The sequence below is a fragment of the Oncorhynchus masou genome, chromosome 29, assembly GCF_036934945.1.
Source record: "Oncorhynchus masou masou isolate Uvic2021 chromosome 29, UVic_Omas_1.1, whole genome shotgun sequence".
NCBI lineage: Eukaryota > Metazoa > Chordata > Actinopteri > Salmoniformes > Salmonidae > Oncorhynchus > Oncorhynchus masou.
In genome coordinates, this window is record NC_088240.1 from 80,560,596 (window position 1) to 80,578,678 (window position 18,083).

At 42.4% G+C, this 18,083-nt stretch overlaps 1 protein-coding gene across 2 annotated transcripts; it reads right to left on the bottom strand.

The window, feature by feature from the left end:
* Positions 1-800: 800 nt before the first annotated feature.
* LOC135520718 (sugar transporter SWEET1-like) lies at positions 801-10,302 on the bottom strand. 2 transcript variants are annotated; one of them, XM_064946476.1, is made up of 6 exons: positions 10,071-10,302; positions 9,523-9,600; positions 9,282-9,405; positions 8,160-8,321; positions 6,922-7,041; positions 801-4,604 (listed from the first exon to the last, which is right to left on the bottom strand). In XM_064946476.1, exons 1-6 carry the CDS (start codon positions 10,136-10,138, stop codon positions 4,497-4,499), a joined length of 660 nt encoding a protein of 219 aa, XP_064802548.1. In that variant the 5' UTR covers positions 10,139-10,302; the 3' UTR covers positions 801-4,496. The 2 variants fall into 2 exon arrangements, with proteins under 2 accessions (XP_064802548.1, XP_064802549.1); XM_064946477.1 differs by having other exon boundaries at positions 4,546-4,604; positions 6,896-7,041.
* Positions 10,303-18,083: the final 7,781 nt, after the last annotated feature.

Here is an 18,083-nt window from a genome sequence, read left to right on the forward strand (position 1 = left end):
CCCTGTGGCATAGCTTGGTCTCTCTCCCTGTGGCATAGCTTGGTCTCTCTCTCATTTTCCTTGATCCTTCCCTTCTCTCTTACAGCTCCTGTTACACTCTGTCAATCTCTGATGTTCCATTCACCCTATTCCTCCCATCTTCCTTTTCCATGTCCCCTCTCCCTCAATCTCCTCCCCCACTCCCACTCTCTTGGTGTTGTGTCTGTGTTCTCAGTAGGGAGGCTGGATCTTTGGAGTACAGGAAGAAAAGCTGGTACACACACGCTGAGAAACCCAAAACACAGCCGTTCCCACAGCTGCCCAATCAGGCAGTGTTGGCTAGGAAAACACACTTACTCATGCTCACACACATCAATACATTCTCATTGCAGAACAATCACACTGCTTTGTCTCACTCACACAAGCTCATTCCCAGTATCACCCAATCACGCAAGGTCTCACACACTGCTTTCCACACAAACAAATCTAAGGGTAACCTCATTAACCCTAAAACACAAACAAACCCCACATAACTACAAGAGCAGGGGTGTATTCATTAGTCAGATTCCATTGCAAAAGTGTTTTGCAACGGAAACTGTTTACTCAAGGAGGCAAACAGAACCAAAACGGGGAGGAACCTACCTGAATTTGTCCAATATTAACTTACTTTGAGTAAACAGTTTGTTGCTAAACGTTTTGCAACTGACTAATGAATACACCACTGGTGTTCCACATGGTCAAGTGCAGTGCACTCACCTCGTTCAATATGTCTGCATATTCAGCCAATCAAATTGTACAAAGAAAAACACTGGATGTTAAACAACAGTATAAAACATTTATTCAATCAGTGTGAAGAAGCAACAAAACCCCAACTCCCTTATTTCCAGAGTGATAATATCCTATTAAAATAGCATATGTAGAATACCCTATACACAATCCAATGCATCAACAACAAGAGCACAGACAATATACTTACAGTATATTTAGTTTGGACAAACGTAAACCAATAAAAAACTAAAAAACACAACGTGCACACGAAGACATACGACCCAAATCAAAACACAACGCGCACACGTACACGAAGACATACGACCCAAATAAAAACGTGCACACGCACACGAAGACATACGACCCAAATAAAAACACAACGTGCACACGCACACGAAGACATACGACCCAAATCAAAACACAACGTGCACACGCACACGAAGACATACGACCCAAATCAAAACACAACGTGCACACGCACACGAAGACATACGACCCAAATAAAAACACAACGTGCACACGAAGACATACGACCCAAATAAAAACGTGCACACGAAGACATACGACCCAAATAAAAACGTGCACACGCACACGAAGACATACGACCCAAATAAAAACACAACGTGCACACGCACACGAAGACATACGACCCAAATAAAAACACAATGCGCACACGTACACGAAGACATACGACCCAAATAAAAACACAACGTGCACACGCACACGAAGACATACGACCCAAATAAAAACACAACGTGCACACGCACACGAAGACATACGACCCAAATAAAAACACAACGTGCACACGTACACGAAGACATACGACCCAAATAAAAACAACGTGCACACGCACACGAAGACATACGACCCAAATAAAAACACAACGTGCACATGCACACGAAGATTCTTAGTCTTCCCTCAGTTCGTGGATTTAGAGACCAAGTACCGATGATGTAGAGTACATGCCATGTCTGCTTAGAGTAGGGAAAGGGTTGCAAAACTCCAGGAACTTTCAATAAATTCCCTGGTTTTCCAGAAATCCTGGTTGCAGATTTCCTTCTTATTCCCTTCAGATTCTGTGAATCCTCCAACCAGGATGTCTGGAAAAACAAGTTCCTGGAGTTTGGCAACCTGAGTAGGGATGGACAACTGAGGGCTCTACACGCCAGCTACAACTAGTACTACTAGGAGCACTAGTACAACTAGGAGCCTCTTCATCTCTGTGGTACTTAATCAGTTATATGAATGGATCAGTTAACTAGCGAGTCTAGACCTTAGACGTCTGGTTATCCAGGTATTCAGTGCTTTCAGAAAGTATTATTCAGCCTCATTCTAAAATGGATTTTAAAAATAAAATAATAATCCTCACCAAGTTTAAACAATAGCCCATGATGACAGAGTGAAAACTGGTTTAGATACATTTTTGCAAATCTATAAAAAACAGAAATACCTTTATTTACATAAGTATTCAGACCCTTTGCGATGAAACTCGAAATTGAGCTCAGGTGCATCCTGTTTCCATTGATCCAGTTTCCATCCTTGAGATGTTTCTACAACTTGATTGGAGTCCATCTGCTGTAAATTCAATTGATTGGACATAATTTGGAAATGCACACACCTGTCTATATAAGGTCCCACAGTTGACAGTGCATGTCAGAGCAAAAACCAAGACATGAGGTGGAAGGAATTGTCCATAGAGCTCCGAGACAGGATTGTGTTGAGGAACAGATCTGGGGAAGGGTACCAAACCATTTCTGCAGCATTGAAGGTCCAAGAACACAGTGGCCTCCATCGTTCTTAAAGCGAAGAAGTTTGGAACCATCAGGACTCTTCCTAGAGCTGCGCCTGGCCAAATTGAGCAATCGGGGGAGAAGGGCCTTGGTCAGGGAGGTGACCAAGAACACTGACAGCTCCTCTGTGGAGATGGGAGAAACATCCAGAAGGACAACCATCTCTGCAGCACTCCACTAATCAGTCCTTTATGGTAGAGTGGCTAAACAGAAGCCACTTCTGGCCTGAATGCCAAGCATCATATCTGGATGAAACCTGGCACCATCCCTACGGTGAAGCATGGTGGTGGCAGCATCATATCTGGATGAAACCTGGCACCATCCCTACAGTGAAGCATGGTGGTGGCAGCATCATATCTGGATGAAACCTGGCACCATCCCTACGGTGTAGCATGGTGGTGGCAGCATCATATCTGGATGAAACCTAGCACCATCCCTACAGTGAAGCATGGTGGTGGCAGCATCATATCTGGATGAAACCTGTCACCATCCCTACGGTGAAGCATGGTGGTGGCAGCATCAGGCGGTGGGGATGTTTTTCAGCGGCAGGGACTAGGAGACTAGTCAGGATCGAGGGAAAGATGAACGGAGCAAAGTACAGAGAGATCTTTGATGAAGACCTGCACCAGATCGCTCAGGACCTCAGTCTGAGGCAAAGGTTCACCTCCCAAAAGGATAATGACCCTAAGCACACAGCCAAGACAAGGCAGGAGTGGCTTCAAGTCTCTGGACTTGAACCCAATCTAACATCTCTGGCGAGACCTGAAAATAGCTGTGTAGCAACGTTCCCATCCAACCTGACAGAGTTTGAGAAGATCTGCAGATTAGAATGGGAGAAACTCCCCAAATACAGATGTGCCAAGCTTGTAGCGTCATACCCAAGAAGACTCGAGGCTGTAATCGCTGCCAAAGGTGCATCAACAAAGTACTGAGAAAAGGGTCTGAATACTTATGGAACTGTGATATTTCCATTTTTTTTCACAAATGTACAAAATGAAAAAAATGTACTCTCTTTGCTTTGTCATTATGGGGTATTGTGTGTAGATTGATGAGGAAAATAAACAATTTAATACATTTTAGAATAAGGCTGTAACGTAACAAAGTGTGTAAAACGCAAAGGGTCTGAAAACTTTCCAAATGCACTGTGCATCAGTCTAGTTAAAAGAGAAGGATAACAACCCAGCAGATACTGTGGCTACCATGAACAGAGTTGTTCACCCCTAGTTCACAGGTTGAACAGGTTATTTATTTTTTTACCTTTATTTAACCAGGCAAGTCAGTTAAGAATAAATTCTTATTTTCAATGACAGCCTAGGAACAGTGGGTTAACTGCCTGTTCAGGGGCAGAACGACACATTTATACCTTGTCAGCTCTGGGGTTTGAACTTTCAACCTTCCGGTTACTAGTCCAACGCTCTAACCTCTAGGCTACCCTGCCGCCCCGGACAGACAAGTCAACTATAAAGGTGAGGGGTCTCAAACTCCACTAGAGGCGGGGTCATCCTGCCCTGTTAGTTAAGAGTGATTCAACCAAAAGCAGCGCATTGATGCTGAGCAAAAAACCTCCCACTGGCTAACAGAGACTACTGTGATTGACAGGGCAGGACTGTCCCGCCCTTGGTTGAGTTCTCAGGTGGCAGTAATGATGTCCCAGACTAGGACAGAAGGCACAAAAAGGAAGTGGTGGAGGGAGAACGATGAGGAAGATGCCCCAACCCACTGATACAGGGTCAGATATTTATTCATCATTTTTCATCCCACATTGCTAGGGTACTCTGATCCTTGATCTGTGATTAGGGACAGCTTCTGACTTGAGAGGAGAAAGTCTTCCTTAACCCTTGGTGGGTAGGAGTGATCATGAATCATTTACAATATGAGTGATTGACAGCCTGACCATGATAGGGTCAAAAAGCCTGTTATCTCTCTCCCTTGTAACTATTGGTGTGAGTCTCCAGCCACTTAGATTTCGATGAGCTTATAGGATGGCACGCCTTGATTGACAGATGCAAATCTCCAGAACAGAAAGAACCGGATGAGACTGGTCACAATGCCTGGCGTGTTTGGAACCTGGAACACACAAACAAACACAAAGAGGGTAAAGCCTGGCAGGTAGGAGCGTTGGGCCAGTAACCGAAAGGTTGCTGGATCAAATCCTGAGCTGAAAAGGTACAAATCTGTCATTCTGTTCCTAAGGCAGGCAGTTAACCCACTGTTCCCCGGGCGTCAAAGACCTGGATGTCGATTAAGGCAGTTCTCCGCACCGCTCTGCCTCAGAGGGGATGGCTTAAATGGGGAAGACACATTTCAGTTGTACAACTGACTAGGTATCCCCTTTCCCTAAAGGTAATTTACAATCATTTAACAGTCCCCTTCCATCTAGCCCCTACCATGTCTCACATACAGTCTGTCTCTGCCTGGCCAGTTCCCCTCTTTCCACTGGGATTCTCTGCCTCTGACCCTATTACAGGGGCTGAGTCACTGGCGCTCTTTCATGCCGCCCCGAGGGGTGCGTCACTTGAGTGGGTTGAGTCACTGATGTGAACTTCCTGTCTGGGTTGGCGCCCCCCCTCGGGTTGTGCCGTGGTGGAGATCTTTGTGGGCTATACTCAGCCTTGTCTCAGGATGGTAAGTTGGTGGTTGAAGATCCCTCTAGTGGTGTGGGGGCTGTGCTTTGGCAAAGGACTGGCCACCCCTCATAGCCTGGTTCCTCTCTAGGTTTCTTCCTAGGTTTTGGCCTTTCTAGGGAGTTTTTCCTAGCCACCGTGCTTCTACACCTGCATTGCTTGCTGTTTGGGGTTTTAGGCTGTGTTTCTGTACAGCACTTTGAGATATCAGCTGATGTACGAAGGGCTTTATAAATACATTTGATTATTCAGACCCCTTGACTTTTTACACATTGTTACGTTACAGCCTCATTCTAAAATGTATTAAATACATTTTTTCTCTCTTCAATCTACACACAATACCCCATAATGACAAAGCAAGAACTAGATTAAAAAATAATACCTTATTTCCATAAGTACTCAGACCCTTTGCTATGAGACAGAAAGAAATGGAGTTCAGGTTCATCCTGTTTCCATTGATCCTCCTTGAGATGTTTCTTGATTGGAGTCCTTGATTGGACTTGGAGTCCACCTGTGGTAAATTCAATTGATTGGACATGATTTGGAAAGGCACACACCTATCTATATAAAGGTCCCACAGTTGTCAGAGCAAAAACCAAGCCATGAGGTCGAAGGAATTGTCCGTAGAGGTCCGAGAAAGGACTGTGTCAAGGCACAAATCTGGAGAAGGGTACCAAAACATTTATGCAGCATTGAAGGTCCCCAACAACACAGTGACCTCCATCATTCTTAAATGGAAGAATTTTGGAACCACCATGACTCTTCCTAGAGTTGGCAACCCAGTCAAAATGAGCAATCGGGGGAGAAGGGCCTTAGTCAGGGAGGTGACCAAGAGCACTCAGACAAAGCTCCAGTGTTCCTCTGTGGAGATGGGAGAATCTTCCAGAAGGATAACCATCTCTGCAGCACTCCACCAAATCAGGATTGTATGGTATCGTGGCCAGATGGAAGCCACTCCTCAGGAAAAGGCACATGAAAGCCTGCTTGGAGTTTGCCAAAATGCACCTAAAGACTCAGACCATGAGAAACAAGATTCTCTGGTCTGATGGAACCAAGATTGAACTGTTTGGCCTGAATGCCAAGCGTCACGTCTGGTGGAAACCTGGCACCATGCCTACAGTGAAGCATGGTGGTGGCAGCATCATGCTGTGGGGATGTTTTTCAGCAGCAGGGACTGGGAGACTAGTCAGGATCGAGGGAAAGATGAACGGAGCAAAGTACAGAGATCCTTGATGAAAACCTGCACCAGAGCCTCAGGACCTCCGACTGGGTGCATATTCACCTTCTAACAGGACAACAACCGTGCCAAGACAATGCAGAAGTGGCTTCGGGACAAGTCACTGAATGTCCTTGAGTGGCCCAGCCTGAGCCCAGACTTGAACCTGATCAAACATTTCTGGAGAGACTAGAAAATAGCTGTGCAGCGACAATCCCCATCCAACCTGACAGAGCTGATCTGCAGAGAAGAAAGATACAGGTGTGCCAAGCTTGTAGTGTCATACCCAAGAAGACCCGAGGCTGTGATCCCGGCCAGAGTAAAGGGTCTGAATACTTATGCAAATGTGATATTTTAGTTGTGTATTTTTAATAAATTAATACAGTTGCAAAAATGTTTCTAAAACTTGTTTTTGCTTTGTCATTATGAGGTATTGTACGTAGATTGATGAGGGAAAAAATATTTTATACATTTCAAAATAAGGCTGTAACGTGGAAAAAGTCAAGGGGTCTGAATACCTTCCGAATGCACTGCATACACACACCATGATATAGTAGTCTTGCAGCTGTAGTCCATAGAGCGTCCAGGATGTTGAGGTGAGGAAGGTAGCTACAGTCAAAGAGAAGGACAAACGCTCCACACTACCAGTACGCACTATCTCCATCTGACAGGGAGAAGAGAGGGGGAGAGAGAGAGGGAGAGAGAGGAGGGGGTGATCAATTGACACAATTCCAATGTATCCAAAAAGAGATGGGATGAGACACAAACCCAGAACAGGAAGACACAGATGAAAGGCAGGAAATGGACACAGGATTATATGAGACAGACAGAGGGAGAATGAGACAAACAGGAAGGTGGAAGGCAGGGCTGCACAATTAATCAAATTCACATCAAAATCGCAATATTGACATGTGCAATATGCATACAGGAAGAGATCCATACAGGAAGAGATCCATACAGGAAGAGATCCATACAGGAAGAGATCCATACAGGAAGAGATCCATACAGGAAGAGATCCATACAGGAAGAGATCCATACAGGAAGAGATCCATACAGGAAGAGATCCATACAGGAAGAGATCCATATTGCATGCAATCATTTGAAACGCCTCGTAACATCTGTTTTTATAGTTTACTCGGTGTGTCTCTCTTCCTCTCTCTTCTTGCAGCTGCTTCCCACACACCAAGCCCCACCCCCTGTCACTCAAGCAGCACACTTCCTATTCCCTCCCAGGCCCACCCATGGCTGCGCCCCTGCCCAGTCATGTGAAATCCATAGATTAGGGCCAAATGAATGTATTTCAATTGGCTGATTTCCTCATATGAACTGTAATTCAGTTGTTGAAGGTTGAGTTTAGATTTTTGTTCAGTATATAATCGCAATATTTGCACCCCCCAAAAGATAATCACAATTCGACTTTTTGCCCATATTGTGCAGCCCGGGCGGAGGAATAAACAGGAACACAGAGGCAACGAGAGGCAAAGGGCAAGGGGAGAGAGAGTGATGAGAGAGGTGGTCATGTTCTGAAGATGGAATCTAATTGGCCTGTTGTTGGTCTACCTTACATATTTATGAGAGTATGTGAGGAATCTGAGAACAGTGGGTATCAGGGTGGTAGGTATCAGAACATTGGAAAAATAGGTATGTTTGCCAGGCTAGTGAGTGCATGTCATCTGAACTTTGTATTAAAGTTTCTTCACCAGTGCGTGGAAGACTGTGTCCAATGCGTGGACATAGGGTGCATATTGAATTAACACTGTAAGAAAGGGTTTGCATATTTACCAGGTCAGCGAGTGGACTCAGGTACATGCTGATAGTGAACAGGCTGCAGGTGAGACCGAGCTGGGCCAGCTGAGACTCTCCCTGAGGCAGGACAACACTGAAGTACAGCCAGCCTCCACAGACCACTCCTCCTGCTAGTAATGTCTGAGAGGTCACTCGCCTCTGGAACGAACACACACACAAAAGTTTACTGACCCCGTACTAGTTTTAACCATTTTGGCACACACCCTAAAACTAGGCTTCAAGCAGGGAACCAGTGGGCAGATTTACTAAAAGTGTACTTCAAACCCTAACGGAAAAATACAAACAATGAACTAAAGCAAACAAACTTTGAATATCTACAGAAAACCATCATTATGATATCTACAGAAAACCATCATTATGATATCTACAGAAATGAACACCAGACCATCTCTAAGACAAACGAATGCACTCCTGGGGGATTCAGATCTGGCCGTATCTATGTGATAAGTGACTATAAAACACTGTGGTCAACTCACCTTGTCGTTGGTGTAGTGGCAGAAGGAGAGACTATAAAACACTGTGGTCAACTCACCTCGTCATTGGTGTAGTGGCAGTAGGAGAGACTATAAAACACTGTGGTCAACTCACCTCGTCATTGGTGTAGTGGCAGTAGGAGAGACTATAAAACACTGTGGTCAACTCACCTTGTCATTGGTGTAGTGGCAGTAGGAAAGACTATAAAAAACACTGTGGTCAACTCACCTTGTCATTGGTGTAGTGGCAGTAGGAAAGACTATAAAAAAACACTGTGGTCAACTCACCTTGTCATTGGTGTAGTGGCAGTAGGAAAGACTATAAAAAAACACTGTGGTCAACTCACCTTGTCGTTGGTATAGTGGCAGTAGGAGAAACTATAAAACACTGGTCAACTCACCTTGTCGTTGGTATAGTGGCAGTAGGAGAGACTATAAAACACTGTGGTCAACTCACCTTGTCATTGGTGTAGTGGCAGTAGGAGAAACTATAAAACACTGTGGTCAACTCACCTTGTCATTGGTGTAGTGGCAGTAGGAGAGACTATAAAACACTGTGGTCAACTCACCTTGTCGTTGGTATATTGGCAGTAGGAGAAACTATAAAACACTGTGGTCAACTCACCTTGTCGTTGGTGTAGTGGCAGTAGGAGAGGATGTAGAGGGACTGTAGACAGGCTCCTATGGTGTTAACCAGGACCAGAGTCCCATCCGTCTTCAGTATCCCATAATACAGCCAGCCCAGGTTACTATAGAGACAGACAAGACTTTAGGTCAGTGGGCTAACACAGTATGACTTGTGCAGACGACCCGGGTTTAATCAGTGGTCACTGGCACGTTGCCTAGGCACCACACACATAGCTTACTTGAGGCATGTGGTGAGGAAGGGGAGGAACTGGACGTTATCTGCACTTTTGGAAGCTCTCATCTTCTTCAGGTCCGTCCTGAGACACACACACACACACACACACACACACACACACACACACACACACACACACACACACACACACACACACACACACACACACACACACACACACACACACACACACTTATAAGACCTGCTTGCAAATCTAGCATAAGAAAAAGGATGCAACTGAACTAAAACATTATTTTATTATCACCTGTCCTGAGTATTCTATTTACACAAGCCTCAGGCATTGAACGAATAACTAAGCAAATATTTGATTAACTCATATATGTGAGATAAGGGTGGACTAGCTAGCTGAGTAGCTAACCAACATCGAGCTAGCTATGTTTCCAAATGTTAATGCAATACAAACAAGAAAATTAGAACTGAATTTGGTCTCTGTCCATATTTGCGATGTTGGCAATAAAGAACAGGTATCGAGCTAACGTTTGCTACTTAGCCAGATAGTTTCTCTGAAAAGCAGAAAGCTTTCAAACTTACAGTCCAGTCGAGAACATCCCGACTGTAAATACGATGCACGCCCATGATAGAAACTGCAAAAACTCCATAGATCGGAAAATGGAATATATGGAACACTACCTAGATAGCTAGGTATGTGTCTAAGTTGTGAGTAATTTCGCTGTGAATATCAAATCAGCTATCGTGCAAATAGTTGACATCTGCATCAGCAACTCAAGGTTGGCGTCATTCTAACGACACTGTACTTCCGTATTTGTAATCAGGGGCGTATTAATTTCGACAATTCTGTTGCAAAACGTTTCGTAAACGGAAGCAAACAGAACGTAACGAGAGACACCTAACTTCACATGTCCAATAGAAACTCTCGTTGTGCTCTGTTTGCTTCCGTTTGGTTCTTTAACGGTCAACGGTTTCCTTAATGAATACGCCACAGTATTCTGAAATAATTATGCACTCTGATTGGCAGATAAGGATGAGAGGATGGATAGGTTTCCACCAATGAAATGATGGTCAATATGTATTATTTTATTTAACTAGGCAAGTCAGTTAAGAACAAATTCTTATTTTCAATGACGGCCTAGGAACAGTGGGTTAACTGCATTGTTCAGGGGCAGAACGACAGATGTTTACCTTGTCAGCTCGGATACTGTATCTGTGCTCCATAATAGCTGTATATAACTCCCATCCTTAGCAAATAATATCCTAATGACATATTCCTCTATGGGACAGACAACAAGACCACAGTCAGAATACTGGGATGTCTAGTAGTGTAGTCTGGGCACAGTGTGAAGTTTTCACCTTGGAGGCATGCTGGGTTGGAATGAATCCTCTGCTGTATCATCACTGAGATCCAATATAAATATCCACATATAGCCTGGAATGTTCGAAACAGTGTAACTTTATACCACATACACCCTCTTCACAATATCCACCTTTATGCTATATAGGATAATAATGAGCAATAGGTTTTTGTACATTGCGAGGGGGAACTCATCTCAGTCACTACAGTGTGAAGTGGAACGGCTCCTAATTCATGTTTTTCCTGTGTAATAAACATTTCCAGGTGAACCAAAAGGAGAGAAGTTGTAGATGAAGTCAATCAAAAATCAACTTGGTTTATTACAAGTTGCAACAGGGAGACACCACTCAGCATGAAGCAGAGAAAATGTCTAACTGGCCTCTTGGAGACAGAACCTTAATATCTTAATCAGACGGCACCAAATGTTCTGTAAACAGCAGCCAAGAGGCTTGTAGGAAGTCAAAACAAAAAGGCAATGACAGCGGCTACAGAATCACACCGTGTTCAGAATGACATCAATACAATACAACAGTGAATAATCAGTTTGTCCTCAGTCCTTGTACTTGGACCTCCATTCTTGCGTCAATCATTGTCAACAGATACGGAAATAATCCATAACATTCATTATCAAGTCTAATGACCATCAACCCGCACTAACATGTCGCTACACCTGCAAAAACATCTGCTAAATATGTGTACGTGACCAATAAAATTGGATTTGATCAACCCACACTAGAGACAATCAACCCACACTAGTGACCATCAACTCACACTAGTGACCATCAACCCACACTAGTGACCATCAACCCACACTAGTGACCATCAACCCACACTAGTGACCATCAACCCACACTAGTGACCATCAAATCACACCTTGAGTTTCACAAACAGAACAATGGAAATGAAGTGCAATAAAGAAACTCCAAATATGCTAAACATAGTAAATTAGTGTCTAAACTGAATATGAACTTTAGTTACAATACCTTCACAAAGTATTCACACCACTTGACTTTTTCTACATGTTGTTATGTTACAGCCTGCATTTACATTAGATTTAATAGAGATTTTGTGTCACTGATCTACACACAATACCCCATGTCAAAAATGTGTTTTGTTTGTAGAAACATTTCGAAAATGAATACAAAATTAAAAGCTGAAATGTCTTGAGTCAATAAGTATTCAACCCCTTTGTTTTGGCAAGCCTCAATAAGTGCAGGAGTAAAAATGTCTTGAGTCAATAAGTATTCAACCCCTTTGTTTTGGCAAGACTCAATAAGTTCAGGAGTAAAAATGTCTTGAGTCAATAAGTATTCAACCGCTTTGTTTTGGCAAGACTCAATAAGTTCAGGAGTAAAAATGTCTTGAGTCAATAAGTATTCAACCCCTTTGTTTTGGCAAGCCTCAATAAGTTCAGGAGTAAAAATGTCTTGAGTCAATAAGTATTCAACCCCTTTGTTTTGGCAAGCCTCAATAAGTTCAGGAGTAAAAATGTCTTGAGTCAATAAGTATTCAACCCCTTTGTTTTGGCAAGCCTCAATAAGTGCAGGAGTAAAAATGTCTTGAGTCAATAAGTATTCAACCCCTTTGTTTTGGCAAGACTCATTAAGTTCAGGAGTAAAAATGTCTTTAGTCAATAAATATTCAACCCCTTTGTTATGGGAAGCCTAAATAAATTCAGGAGTAAAAATGTGCTTAACAAATCACATAATCAGTTGCATTGACTCATTATGTGTTCAATAATAGTGGTTAACATATATTTTTCATGACCAACCCATCTCTGTACACCACACATACAATTATCTGTAAGGTCCCTCAATCGAGAAGTGAATTTCATGCACAGATTCAACCACAAAGACCAGGGAGTGTTTTCAATGCCTCGCAAAGAAGGGCACCGATTGGTAAGAAGACGCTGAATATCCCTTTGAGCATGGTGAAGTTATTAATTAGGTTTTGAATGGCGTTTCAATACACCCAGTCACTACAAAGATATAGGCATCCTTCCTAACTCATTTGCCAGAGAGGAAGGAAACTGCTCAGGAATTTCACCATGAGGCCAATGGTGATTTTAAAACAGTTACAGAGTTTAATGGCTGTGATAGGAGAAAATTGAGGATGGATCAACAACATTGTAGTTACTCCGCAATACTAACCTAAATGACAGAGTGAAAATAAGGAAGCTTGCACAGCATAGACAATATTCCAAAACATGCATCCTTTTTTCAACAAGGCAACTTTAACTTTTTGTCCTGAATACAACGCATTATGTTTGGGGAAAATCCAACACAACACATCACTGAGTACCACTCTTCATATTTTCAAGCATTGTGGTGGCTGCATCATGTTATGGGCATGCTTGGAATTGGCAAGGACTAGGGATTTTTTTTAATAAAAAGAAACGTAATTCAGCTAAGCACAGACAAAATCCTAGAGGAAAACCTGGTTCAGTCTTCCTTGCAACAGACACTGGGAGACAAATTCACCTTTTAGCAGGACAATAACTTAAAACACAAGGACAAATATACACTGGAGTTGCAAAGACAACATTGAATTTTCCTGAGTGGCCTAGTTACAGTTTTGACATAAATTTGCTTGAAAATCTATGGCAAGATCAACAACCAACTTGACATAGCTTGAAGAATTTTTAAATAATAATGGGTAAATATTGCACAATCCAGGTGTGCGAAGCTCTTAGAGAATTACCCAGTAAGACGAAAGACTCACAGCTGTAATCATGTATTGTCTCAGGGGGTTGAATACTTATGTAATCAAGGTATTAGTGTTTTATTTTTCAACATTGTAATAAATGTTAGAATTTTTCTTCCACTTTGACAGTATGCTGTGTAGATCGTTAATCAAAAATGACAATTAAATCCACTTTAATCCCACTTTGTAACCCAACAAAATGTGGAAAAAGTCAAGGACTGTTTCTGTGTCTTAAATGTCAAAGGAATAGTTTATTTCCAAAATGCTATATCCACCAACTCTTCCACCAGTGCCTTTTCATCACATATGATTGCTTATGGGTACCTTCATATGTGTGTAAAATATAACTTCTCAGATTTTTAATTAATAGATTTGAGATGTGTATGAATTTTTTTGTGCAAAATGCTATCAAATCAAATCAAATCAAATTTATTTATATAGCCCTTCGTACATCAGCTGATATCTCAAAGTGCTGTACAGAAACCCAGCCTAAAACCCCAAACAGCAAGCAATGCAGGTGTAGAAGCACGGTGGCTAGGAAAAACTCCCTAGAAAGGCCAAAACCTAGGAAGAAACCTAGAGAGGAACCAGGCTATGAGGGGTGGCCAGTCCTCTTCTGGCTGTGCCCGGTGGAGATTATAACAGAACATGGCCAAGATGTTCAAATGTTCATAAATGACCAGCATGGTCAAATAATAATAAGGCTGAACAGTTGAAACTGGAGCAGCAGCACGGCCAGGTGGACTGGGGACAGCAAGGAGTCATCATGTCAGGTAGTCCTGGGGCATGGTCCTAGGGCTCAGGTCCTCCAAGAGAGAGAAAGAAAGAGAGAATTAGAGAGAGCACACTTAAATTCACACAGGACACCGAATAGGACAGGAGAAGTACTCCAGATATAACAAACTGACCCTAGCCCCCCGACACATAAACTACTGCTGCATAAATACTGGAGGCTGAAACAGGAGGGGTCAGGAGACACTGTGGCCCCATCCGAGGACACCCCCGGACAGGGCCAAACAGGAAGGATATAACCTCACCCAATTTGCCAAAGCACAGCCTCCATACCACTAGAGGCTATATATGCATTGTTTAGCTGGAATGGAATGTTAGCATCCTGTATATTTGACTGTGCTATGTGGTTGTCTCACCGAGCTATCTTAAGACAAATGCACTTACTGTAAGTCGCTCTGGATAAGAGCATCTGCTAAATGACTAAAATTCAAATGTAAACGTTTTAAATACAGATCTCATATTACTGTATTTAATTATATATATATATAAACTACCGTTCAAAAGTTTGGGGTCACTTAGAAATGTTATTGTTTTTGAAAGAAAAGCACATTTTTGTCTATTATTATTCTATTGTTATTAAAATAACATCAAATTGATCAGAAAAACTGTGTAGACATTGTTAATGTTGTAAATGACTATTATAGCTGGAAACGGCTGATTTTTAATGGAATATCTACATAGATTTCCAGAGGCCTGTTATCAGCAACCATCACTCCTGTGTTCCAGTGGCCCATTGTGTTAGCTGATCCAAGTTTATCCTTTTAAAAGGCGAATTGATCATTAGAAAACCATTTTGCAATTGTGTTAGCACAGCTGAAAACTGTTGTCCTGATTAAAGAAGCAATACAACTGGCCTTCTTTAGACTACTTGAGTATCTGGAGCATCAGCATTTGTGGGTTTGATTACAGGATAAAAATGCCAGAAACAAAGAACTTTCTTCTGAAACTCGTCAGTCTATTCTTGTTCCGAGAAATGAAGGCTATTCCATGCAAGAAATTGCCAAGAAATTGAAGTTCTCGTACAACGCTGTGTACTACTCCCTTCACAGAATAGCGCAAACTGAATCTAACCAGAATAGAAAGAGGAGTGGGAGGCCCCGGTGCACAACTGAGAAAGAGGACAAGTACACTAGTTTGAGAAACAGACGCCTCACAAGTCCTCAACTGGCAGCTTAATTAAATAGTACCTGCAATACACCAGTCTCAATGTCAACAGTGAAGAGGCGACTCTGGGATGCTGGCCTTTTTGGCAGAGTTGCAAAGAAAAAGCCATATCTCAGACTGGCCAATTTAAAGAAAATATTAAGATTGGCAAAAGAACACAGACACTGGACTGAGGAACTCTGTCTAGAAGGCCAGCATCCCGGAGTCGCCTCTTCACTGTTGACATTGAACAACCCCAGGCCATGACCAGATAGTGAAAAACACAAACTCGTTCATAATTTCTTTAAACAATAAAAACTAATTTACCAACATTTCTGAAAATTGATATATAGCAATTTGGAAATAAAATCTTCAAATATGATGTTGAAGACGACAGATTTGGGTAACTCCTCTGTTTGCACTGTAAAGCTTGTGTAAGTCCCGGTTGGTACATATAGGTGGTACTACCTATATGGGCAGCCCTGCAGTCCAACTCAACATGGTGCCAGGGGATGTGGAGTTTTCACAGAAGACAGGGCAGAGAGAGAGAGAGTTAGATGAAGAATGCAAAAAAGAAAAAAAGAAAATGAGAAACCTAACCAACCAAAAATATAGAGACCCAGAGACCTGGGACTACGCCTTCACTATTGTGAAACACTAAATCAATACAGAAATACATTACGGAAAAAGAAGGAACAGCACGTGGGAAACAGCTTAATTAATGTAATTGAAGAATCCATAGAATCTAACCACATCTGGGAAAACTGAAACACACTAAACAAACAACACGAAGAGTAATCTATCCAAAACGGAGATGTATGGAGAAACCACTTCTCCAATCTTTTTGACTCTATAACTAAGAACAAACATCAAAAAAATATACATTCACAAATTCAAATCTTAGAATCAGCTATTAAAGACTACCAGAACCCACTGGATTCTCCGATTACATTGAATTAACTACAGGACAAAATACAAACCCTCCAACCCAGAAAGGCCTGTGGCGTTGTAATCCTAAATAAAATGATAAAATATACAGACAAACAAATTCCAATCGGCTATACTTAAACTTTTTAACATCCTCCACAGCTCTGGCATCTTCCCCAATATTTGGATCCAAGGACTGATCACAGCAAACCACAAAGTGGAGACAAATGACCCCAATAACAGCAACCTTGGGAAAATCCTTTGCAGTATCCTTAACAGCAGACTCATACATTTATTCAGTGAAAACAATGTACGGAGCAAATTGTTTTTTTTTAACCAAATTACCATACAACAGACCACGTACTCACCCTGCACACCCTAATTGACAAAATATCTATTTCTTTTTCTTTAAAAAAAATGTTTATCTGTTTCACTTGCTTTGGCAATGTCAACATGTTTCCCATGCCAATAAAGCCCTTTGAATTGGATTGAGGAAGGGAGGGAGGGAGGGGAAAGAAGAGACAAGATAGCAAACAAAAGGACAAGGGAGAGTATGAGGGAGAGAGCGAGAGTAGCACGTTCATACCCAGGTGTCAGTTTGCTCATGGTCTCCTGTCACCCCTCTCTCAAATTATTATTTCAATGTTCAATTCAAGAGGGTTTTTTTGGTATGGGAAACATATGTTAACATTGCCAAAGCAAGTGAAGTAGAAAATACACAAAACTGAAATAAACAATAAAAATGAACAGTGGATCTGTTTAATCTGAGGGAAATATGTGTCTCTAATATGGTCATACATTGGGCAGGAGGTTAGGAAGTGCAGCTCAGTTTCCACCTCGTTTTGTGGGCAGTGAGCACATAGCCTGTCTTCTCAAGAGCCAGGTCTGACTACGGCAGCTTTTCTCAATAGCAAGGCTATTCTCACAGAGTCTGTACATAGTCAAAGTGTCACGTGTGCGCCCTCTCCGTTCTCTAGGTCACCAGGCTGCTCGTTATGGCACACACCTGTCACCATTGTGACGCGCTCCTGCATGTCATCAGACTCACCTGGACTCCATCACTCCCTGAGTATATAGGTCACTCCCTTTGGTTCCTTCCCCAGGCATCATCATTTCTGTGCGTTTCTCGTTTGGTATTTAGTTGTTCATTTATTAAAACACTCCCTGAACTTGCTTCCCGACTCTCATTGCACTCATTACACAAGGCTTTCCTTAAGTTAAGGTCAGTCACAGGGGGTCAGGTATTCTGCCACTGTGTACTCTGTTTAGGGCCAAATAATATCCCCCTCATTCCTCTCCACACCGACGTTTGGCCAGAGGGCTGTGATGTTACGGCCAGAGGGCTGTGATGTTACAGCCAGAGGGATGTGATGTTATAGCCAAAGAAAACCAGCCCAGGGTGAAAGACAGAAATGGCAAAAGTGAGGGAAGGAGAGAAACACACCTGAAAGACATGAGGGGAGTTGGCGAAAGGGTGAGATTTCTTCAGAGGGCAGAGGGAGGGGCTTGGAGTCACCTTTGTCAACCATCAAAACACATGTCAGAATGCTGCAGTGAAAGATTTCAACTCCAGCTGTGAATTGTGTCAAAAGTAACAACTTTGAGAGTGTGACCATCAATGTCTTTACCTTTGGCTATAAAATGTGAGAATTGAAAGCACTCAAGTCAGA